Source organism: Penaeus japonicus, unplaced genomic scaffold (genome assembly GCF_977035675.1).
Source record: "Penaeus japonicus unplaced genomic scaffold, GWHDUDI00000001_assembly GWHDUDI00000003, whole genome shotgun sequence".
NCBI lineage: Eukaryota > Metazoa > Arthropoda > Malacostraca > Decapoda > Penaeidae > Penaeus > Penaeus japonicus.
The window spans coordinates 199431-211017 of NW_028234405.1; the positions used below are offsets into that span (position 1 = coordinate 199431).

Consider the following 11587-nt stretch of genomic DNA (forward strand, 5'->3'; position numbering starts at 1 on the left):
AGAGTTCATACAAAGGAGAAACCATATAGCTGTGAGGTTTGTGAAAAGGCTTTCTCACTGAAAGAAAATTTAGTTGGTCACAAGAAAATACATGCGAAGGAGAAGCCATATAACTGTGAGGTTTGCGAAAAGGCTTTTTCTCGGAAACACGTTCTGGAAAGCCACGTGAGAATACATAAAAAGGAGAAGCCATATAACTGTGAGGTCTTGTTGGTGACATGAGAGTGCATACAAAATAAAAACCTATTAGTTATGATGTATGCAATATTGGATTTATTTAGATATGAGGTGATCTGTGGCTTAAGTGGCACATTCATTGCAAATATTAAACAGTTGTCCAAGTGATCTGTGTTTTTTTTTACCTGATATTTCAACCTTTACTTAAGATTAGAATGTTGCTTATGCTAGATTTTTGTGAAGAAGCTTCTTCCCAGGGAATGCATCACACTGAGGGCAAATTTGAGTCAACCAACATATGTAACACATTAATCTTTTTTGGAAAGATTATTTAACTGAAGCTTAACAATTCCTTAAAACTACATACACTACACTTGCTATAAAACAACATAATGCATGAATCTGGGCATTGCATATTATATGAACAGATAAATTGTATAAAGAGTAATTCTGATTTCCTACATAAATATTTTCATCCCTTCACTTACAGCTAAAAATGCATTCACTAGATATACTGTATGGTTGAGTCTTAGTAGGAGTTGGAGTCCCACACAGCCACTGAATTTTTAACTCAATTTGTCAAGCTTCTGAGCAGAGTACTTCAGTTATTTTGTTTCTTACATCAACTCTGGTTTTGAAAGATATTAATACTTACTCTTTGGTTTTCATGTATCACTGCTGCCAGATCAGGGCATGTATATTTCCAAAACATAATTATACTCAGATCATGAATGTTATAAGACATGCTTCCCTTAGCTGACACCTTTATTACTGATTATATATTGACACAAATAAATTGTCCATAACTGCATCACAATCTAGATATAATGCATTCTATCTATTAAATGAAATCAATTTCAATTAAACAGCAAACCTGAATTAGTTACATATATAAACATACATGAACTTACAAGTTTGTTACATATATATGTAAATGTATATGCATTTATACTTATACATATTTATATATGTATATAATATATATGAATATACATATGTATGTATCTATAAATATGTATACATATATTTATATATATGTATATGTATATATAAATACATACATACATATATATATATATATATATATATATATATATATATGTATGTATATATACTGTATATACATACATAAATATATATATATTGCTACGCCAGTGGGTTTTTGTCTCTGTGCGAAACATGTGTTACTAATAAAGTGATGTAAGCTGGACAAACATGACGCAATGTCTGGGCAAGAGGCGCGGAAGGAACGAGGCCAGGACAGGACGCAGTTTGCTGCTGCCCCTGGGAAGACCTCGCGTGTGCCCCTTGTGACCTGATATACTTTATTTTGCTCTGTTATAAGCTGTATTGTGCAGTGTGATGTGCTGCTTTCCCCCTGTATTGTGCCTATAGAAAAGTGTAGAGTAAAGAACTAGTGTAAATAAAGGATAGATGTTTTAGAGTGTGTTTATCTCGTGCCCTGTCTTGCCACGTGGCGTTTCCCCTCGTGGTGTTCTGGGACGCTGTGGTGTTCGGTGCCTCTTGGAGCTGTTCTGTGTTCACGACCCTGTGGTTAGCACGCCGTCTGCCCAGCCTGTCTCGTGTTGGTGGCAGATAGACGAGGCGGCCGGCGTAACAATATAATTAATAACACTGCCACTAAAAGAAAGGAAAAACTTGCGACATTTCGAACTTTTTCATGAAAGTTCCTCTTCAGGCGAAAGCAATCCAAAAAATTCATTTTTTGGATTGCTTTCGCAATATATATATAAAGATATATTTATATAATATATATATAAATATATATTTGCATGATATATATACAGATATATTTATATGATTATATATAAATATATAAATATATACTTATATGATTATATATATATACATATATATCTATATCTATATATATACATATATATCTATATCTATATATATACATATAAATTCATATATATATGTATGTATATATATATTTATATATATATATATTTATATATATATATATATTTATATATATATCTATTTATATATAAATCCTATATTTAATATAATTTTATATATATAATATTTAATATATATATATATATAATTTTAATATATATATATATATATATATATATTATATATTATATTATAATATATTTATATATATATTACTAATATAATATATATTTTATATATATATTATATAATATATCTAAATGTATATATAAATATATTTATAAAACTATATGTAAAATACTATATATATATAAATAACAAATATACCAAATAAAAAATAAATAAATACATAATAAAAATAAACTAATAGTGTAAACTATAATTATAATATATAAAATAAATAAATACATTATATATATGAAAAAATATACAAATACATACACATGTGTATATATCTATAAATATAAATATATATATAATATATATAAATAAATATATATATCTACTCTTATTTAAACATACATGTATAACATATAAATATCTATCTTTGACTATGCATATACAATATGTATAACACTCCAATAAAATATAAATGAATATTTCTATACAATATACATAATATATACACATAAATCACTGAATTCTATATATATCTATAATCTATATATAAATATATATATATATATATATATATTATATATCCATCTCATATATAAAATAACATGAGAATATATATATTAAAAATATATATATAAAAATGAATCTATCGATAAGTATATATTTTTATATCTATGCACCTATAATTTATATATATATATATAAATATAATATTATATATATCGAATATCTCTGAAAAATATATCTAACATAAAACTATATATATATATACATATATATCTATATCTATATAAAAGCATATATATCTATATGCTATATATCATACATATAAATTCATATATATATGATGTAAATATATAATTATAGATATATATATTAATAATATATATATTTATATATATATAATAATTATATTATAATATATATTTATATATATTTATATATATATATATTTAATATATATATATATTATATATATTTATATATATATATATATAATAAATATTTATATAGATATATTTTAATATATTTTAAATATATATTACATATATATGTATATTTTATATATATATTTTATATAATATATATAAATGATATAAAAATATATATGAAAATATATATTATAAATATATATATATTAAATATAACATATATACCAATATAAAAAAAAATAAATACATATATAAAAATATACTAATATTAATGTGTATATATATATTATATATATATATAAATAAATACATATATATAGTAAAAATATCATATACATACTCATGTGTATATATATATTAATATATATATATAATATATATATAGATCATTATTTATTATAGGTATTTATTATACATACATGAATATACATATATATAATATATATGAATTATGCATATACAATTGTATATAAAATGCATATAATATATAAGAAAGATATATATAACATATAATATATTATATACACATATATATTGAATCTATATATAATAAAGATATATATATATATATATAGATATATATATATATATATATATATCATCTATATATATAAATCTATGTGAATATATATATATAATATATCATATATATATGAATCTATAGATATGTTATATATATTTATAGAATGCATACCTATAGTATGTAATAATATTATAATTTATATATAAATATAAATAATAAATATGTATGTATAATATAAAATATAAATATATATATAATAAACTACATATATATTGAATATATTATATTCACATTATATGTATGAAATATATTATATATATATATTAAAAAAATTATATATATATATATATTATATATCTATATATATAATACATATATATAAAGATATTAATATATATATCAATATATATAAATAGAATATTGAAAACTAAAGGAAATTGATGAATAAAAGAAGCATGGATCTCACCGGACTTGAGCTTATGAAAAAAGGCAAAGACAAAAACATTGATAACATAAACTAATAGAAACAGAGAAAAGACGTGGCCCGCGAAAAGTTTGGGTATACACCAGCCAAAAGGACTTTATATTCACATCTAACAGTCTTGAAATCTTCTATATTATTACTATAAACATATATTATATATATATCTTCCATCTTATCTATATAACACTCTATACTATATATATAAATATATATACTATATATAATATATTACTATAAATATAATATGAAAACTAAAGGAACTTGATGACTATAAAGAACGCAAGCTCTCAACGACTTGACTATAAAAATAGGCTAAGTCAAAAAAACATTGATACATAAAACTAAAGAACACGTAGAAAAGACTGAGCAAAAACACTGTATATACAACCAGCAACAGACAAGACATTCAGTCCTGCTACATACCTATTCGAACAAAGGCAGAGGTAATCAACGCCCACCGCTACCACCGGGGAAGGTCCAGGGCACCCATTCGAACAAATGCAGGTAATGAAACGCCCCACCGCTACACCGGGGAAGGACCCAGCCCCCCAAGTAGGAAACGACATCAAGTATCGCAACACTCAGTAGGTAATGTAGACATAGGTAAAGTAGACACGCAAGAAATAATTTATTCGCCCAAACTTTTCGCTATTTTTCTAAATTTACAGGATTATACAAAGAAGTCACCAACAAAACCTACATATCTAGAGGACATGGCAAAAACTCATCTGAATGAAGGACATAAAAAAATGGAAGAAAATTAAAATTGATAACTATGATTAATAAGGAAAGATAGAAAAAAGAGAAGCAAGGAGGTGTAGCTCTTTATATCAGGAAGAATTAGCAACTAAATGATAACAGTAATAGAATACTCTATAATACAGTAAAATACTAGCGTTTGGAGCATCATTTAGCCGAGACAATACGCGCTACTTGGCAACTCTGCTGTACAACAGTTCGCTCGGTGGCCTTGGAGTCAGTAAAAAATGTAACATCTCTCACGGGTACTATTAGTTAATAAGGAAAGATAGAAATAAGAGAAGCAGAGAGGAGTAGCTTTTTTTTCAGAAAGCTTTGGTCTCTTGTTTTATGTGCCTTGATATATCGATAATGGGGATAACAAAGTGGTAAAGAGCTGGAAAGATGAATAACAACCAGCAGATGCTTTTAGATTTTGAAGACACAGTTGTTATTTTTTTTCTATCATAGCCCTCTATAAGGACCTCCTGGTTATATTGTAAAGATATTGAATCACTACTTACACTCGTGTGGGAATTAGAGTGCGTCAAGTCAAAAGTGATATCAACATTTATACAGCCCTGGTCGAATTTTATTTCCCCTTTTATCGAACACTGGGAAACAAAGAAAAAAAAGATAGAGCAAATGCCACTAAAGATGAAAAACCAGAGCGAGGCTTTGGGGTAGGAATGGTTAAATAATCAGAATAGTAGTAAAAAATCAATACCGTTAAGTAGAAAAAAAAGTGTCCTCAGAGCTTTAAACTGTAGCCATAATCAATAGATTAAAAAAAATAAATCAACAACTAAAAAAGTCACTGACAATATTGACTCCTCATAAACATTTCCAACAAGGGAAGAAATTTCTTGGTCCACTTTGCACTTAGTATAGGGGAATGTACAACGACTTATCATCAACTTATACAGCCCAATCGGACCAGCAAAATAATTGAGAATCACAATGAATAAGTATATAATCAGAAAAGTATAAAAACATATAGCCGAAGTAGTAAATTGTCTCAGAAACTTAAACTTTAGCCATAAACAACTAGATTAAAAAAAATAAATGCAACACTAGAAAAGTCACTGAAGATAATGACGTTTTGATAACTCCAATTCCCACACGAGTATATACAGAGAAGCCTTTATAATGCATGTAAAGATGTTTGTAGAATGTTTGTGCCCAAAAAAAAAAAAAAAAACAGAAAAGAATATTATACCAAGAGATCGAAGGATCATGTTAAGAAACAAAGAAAATAAGGTTAACAAATTGAAAAAAACAACAGATCAGATCAAGAGAGAAAGGATCAAAGCAGAGATAAGGGTATTGGAAGATAAATTAAAACTGTCTATAAGTAACCAAAAAGCAGCCGAAGAAAAAAGAGCTGTGGAAGCTATAAAACAGAATGCAAAATATTTTTTCTCTTATGCAAACAACAGGTTAAAGAGGAGAACAGAAATTGGGCCTCTTGAGAATAATGGTGCATTGGTAACTGATTCAAAGGAAATGGCTGAATTACTCAAATTGCAATATGAAGAAGTCTATAGTGTCCCAAGAATAGAAAAATTAATATCAGACCCACAGCAACATTTTAGTATTATTAGTAACGAAGATGAATGTCTCACTGACTTCATATTCGATGAAAAATATATTCTTGAAGCAGTAAGTGAAATACCAACAAACTCAGCAGCTGGGCCTGATGAAATCCCAGCAATCTTTTAAAAAAAAACTGCAAAGAAACCATAGCAAAGCCACTGGTAACTTTGTGGAGGAAATCTTTGGACATGGGGACTATCCCCAGCTTACTGAAAGAGGGTACTATAATTCCAATATATAAAGGTGGAAACAAAGGTCAGGCCAAAAATTATAGACCAATAGCACTAACATCTCATATAATAAAAATATTTGAAAGGGTAGTTAGGAAAAAAAATTGTTCAGTTTTTAGAAAAAGAAAACAAGATAAACCCCGGGCAACATGGATTCAGAAGTGGTAGATCTTGTTTATCACAGATCCTGACACACTTCGAACACATACTAAGGGACCTAACTGAAAATAAAGAAGTTGATGTAATATATCTAGACTTTGCAAAAGCTTTTGACAAAGTACATCACGCCATTCTGCTACATAAGATTAAAGACCTTGGAATCGGCGGGAAAGTTGGAAGATGGATTTACAACTTCCTAATAAATCGTAAACAAAAAGTACAAATTGATGGGTTTACTCAAATAAAACGATTATTATGAGTGGGGTGCTACAAGGGTCCGTTCTTGGGCCCTTGTTATTCCTTATTATGATTGGTGACATTGATAATGGTGTGAAACACTCAAGAGTAACATCATTTGCAATAAGTACACCCTTAGATATACAAGATAATGAAAACAAACTTAACGAGGATCTACATACCATCTGTAAGTGGGCATATGACAATAATATGAAATTCAATGCAGATAAATTTGAAATCATAAGATATAGTCCAACGGGAAATTTAAGAGCAAGATCATATTTTGTCGAAGATGTGAAGATTGAGGAGAAAAAAGTAGTAAAAGATCTAGGACTCTATATGAGTAATGACATGAGTTTCAGTCACCATATAGAGCAGATTGTCAACAAAGGAAAAGTTATGAGTGGATGGGTAATGAGGACTTTTAACACAAGAGACCCAGAACACCTTTTACCACTATGGAAAACATTAGTGACCACAAGATTAGAATACCAGTGCCGAGTATGGAGTCCAAATCTTATAAAAGATACAATGTTAATAGAACAAGTCCAAAGAATCTTTACACGGAAGTTAGATAATATGATTGGTCTAAACTATTGGGAAAGACTAAAAAAAAAACTAAGACTGTACTCACTACAAAGGCGGAGAGAGAGATACTTCATTATATATGTGTGGAAAATTATTGAAAACTTAACACCAAATCCTGTTGAAGGAGGGGGAATTCAGGTAAGACATTCCCCCAGGCAGGGAAGAACATGCTATCGCACTAGGATAAGTGCACAAACATGCCTGTTAAGAAAAATGCAAAAACAAAGTTTCCTAATAAACGGACCTAAATTGTTTAATAGCATACCGAAGGATATAAGAAACTTAAATCAGTGTAGTGTTGAAGTGTTTAAAAGAAAAATAGATAAATGGCTACACTCAGTACCAGATGAACCACCATGTGGTAGTGAAAGAACGAGGGCTGAATCAAATTCCATCCCTCATCAAATTCAGTTGCTTGCAACTGACAAAAAATGGGCGGTCCCCCAGGATGGCCCTGGCATGAGCTATTAACAAGGCTCAAGCTGTAACTACCACCAAGTAACCAAGTAAGTAAGTAACCAAGTAAGTAAGTATATATATACATAATATACATGTATATATATATAATATACATGCATATATATATATAATATATACATGCATATATATATATATATATATATATATATATATATATATATATATATATATATATATATAATATACATGCATATATAAAGATATAGATATATATATATATATATATATATGTGTCGCATATATATATATATATATATATATATGGCAGATAAACCCACTATACACAAAACAGATTTATTGAAAATGAGACAACAGTTTCAAGATCCATCTGGATCCCATCTTCAGACCTGAATATATATAATGTACATATATATTTGCATACATATAATATACATGCATATATACATATATATTTGCATACATATAATATCATGCATATATATACATATATATTTGCATACATATAATATACATGCATATATACATATATATATATATCTATAAATATATATATATATATATATATATATATATATATATATATATGTGTGTGTGTGTGTGTGTGTGTGTGTACATATATATGTACATGTTAGACATATATATATATATATATATATATATATATATATATATATATATATATATATATATACATATATATATATAATAATATTTATGTATATATATAAAGTATATTATATATAAATAAATATATATATATATATATATATATATATTGATAATAGGTATATATATAAAATATTTTATATATATATTATAATATATTATATATATATATAATAAAGTTATATATATTATATAATATAATTATATTTCATATATATATAAATATATATATATATATATATATTATATATATATATATTTCATATATATATATATATTTATATATATTATATATATGTGTGTGTATATATATATATATATATATATATATATATATATATATATATATATATATATATATATATATATATATATGTACATATATATGTATATATATATATATACACATATATATATATATATGTCTATACATGTACATATATATATCTGTGTGCACGTGCGCGCATGTAAAACCATAGTTCTAACCTTTCTTATGCATAAAGAGAGAAAATGCCTAAAAATTAATCCTTCAATGTTATTAACCCGGGTGATGTGTATTTCTGCTATACATGACACAGGAGCTCTGGCCTGACAACAGGCGTCATGATGTTCGGGGATTTTGGATCATTGTTATTTTATTGTGCTATGAATAATGAGTGAATGATGTTGACAATTGGTTATAATTACTATAATTCCCATATTAAGCAAAATGGGTTTCACCTAACATCCAAAACCTAGATGGCAACACTTTCTTCTAGAACCAGCAGGAGAGAGAGCCTTGAATGGCAACCATCTATGGTCTCTGGCAAGCACTATCTCTATAGAGTGATGGCACATTCCAAGTTCCCGTCCTCCTGCTCTAAAGTACTGCAGATGAAAAATGTGCAGGCAGAATGAGAGGCGGAAGTTGACTCAAACCATGCCCAATGCCCCCAATTTGCTCCTGTGCCAGTAGGGATGCTTTTTATTGTGGCACTCACTGTCAAAAGCACAAGTTTCCTTCTTCTTCCCTACCTCTTCATGTTGTCTTTATTTTGGGTGGTTATAAGTTTCGCGTTCGATCGTGACAGCACATAAATACGAAAAAATAAAGTTGCTTTTTGTCCTCCCCTAAAACAGCAATACTTCTACCACACCGAGTATAAAGAAATTAATGCGGACCCTAAACTACAACTTTAGTCAACTGCAGAATTGATAGAGCCTGTGGTATGACAGATATGTCATACCACTCACTCAGAAATAAAAGCAAATCTATCCCCCGTCGGCAACAGCTTCAACATTAAGTAAAAGTCAGTGAAGCCCCAATGTGCGCGCGCGTACACACACACACACACACATATATGTATGTGTATGTATGTAAGTATGTATGTATATATATATATGTATATATATATATATATATATATATATATATATATATATATATATATATATATATATATATATATGCATGTAAAGGTTAGTTTTTACACAGCCATCAAGCCGAGCAATTCTTATAGTTTAGGTAGTGTGTAAGAATTGAATAAAATGCTGAATGGAGTTGTGAAACAATATACAGAAAAATACACATTTTTATTAGATTAAGCACACTACAAATAGAAACAATAACAATAAAAAACGAACATCAGTAATAAAAAAAGAAACAACAAAAGCCAGATACTTGTGTTTGGTATGTAGTGAACAGGTGTCTGAGGAGCTCAGTAGTTGCTCTGACGTAAATTCTTTATGTTCCTAAAGTTCAGTTTTGTAAGACTTATTTATCATATTTTCATTAAACAACGATTGTAATTCATTACTAAACAAAAAACAAGATCATCTCTATTTGAAAATATATATATAAATATGTATATTAGCGCGGGAAAGGAGAAGTCCTGGCCGATGAACTGCCTTCCAAGACGAAGGGTTGTTTGCTGGTTATTTGTAGCTCCTTGAAGATACGATGAAGACCAATGCGAAAATAGGGTTGAAAGTCCCGTGGAAAAAGACGTATTGCTGCCTTACTACATGCACAAATATATATGCATATATAAATATATATGTATATATATATATATATATATATATGTATGTATGTATGTATGTAACCTAACTATGGGGAAGGCACAGCACAGTCTTCTGAACCACAACACCGTTTTCCACCTCACCCATGTTACAAGACCTTCCACCTGAACCGGGTTTCTCTCTTCCTGGGATGGTCTTATTAATAACCTGCACCTCCCTTGAAGAGGCGTCAGAATATGTAAGCGGCACCTTCACGCCATTAAACACCATATATTTTCTAAGGGGTGAGTGATAAGAAATTAGCCGAAAGTTGAACCTTCTCAGTAAGTCTATGCCCAGTAAAATATCACCTGGGAAAGATATTTCATCCACTATACAAATTCTATGGAAGCAGAAGACATGAGCGATTTCAATTCTTACCGTCGCCTCTGCTTCAGGCTGAAACTGTCGTCCCGAAGCACCTCGCAGGGTTTTCGATGAAGAAAAGTGTCTGTATTTTAAACCTTTTCATGGCATCACGGAAAAGTATCGTCACTACTGATCCTCTATCCACAAATCCTGCAGCCGTTTGACCATTAACCTGCAAGTGTACTATAGGTCTCCCATGTTTTACTTGGCTACTCACGGGCATTACTGGTTCCTTGGGGTCCTGCGCCTGGGGTCGGAACCTCTTCGTCCCGGCGAGTCGCAAGAAAGGGACACCTGTTTGCAAAGTGTCCTTCCTTCTTACACAGGAAACATCTCGACAGTTGACGGCTTCGACGGTCTGCTG

General features: G+C 28.7%; 1 protein-coding gene across 1 annotated transcript in view; it reads left to right on the plus strand.

Moving 5' to 3' along the window:
• Positions 1–345, plus strand: part of LOC122264889 (uncharacterized) — a 26973-nt gene extending 26628 nt beyond the window's left edge. The window contains exon 4 of the mRNA XM_086554187.1: positions 1–345. This exon is cut by the window's left edge and continues 383 nt beyond it. Within this exon, the coding sequence (XP_086410313.1) occupies positions 1–222 (222 nt within the window). The 3' untranslated portion in view covers positions 223–345.
• Positions 346–11587: the final 11242 nt, after the last annotated feature.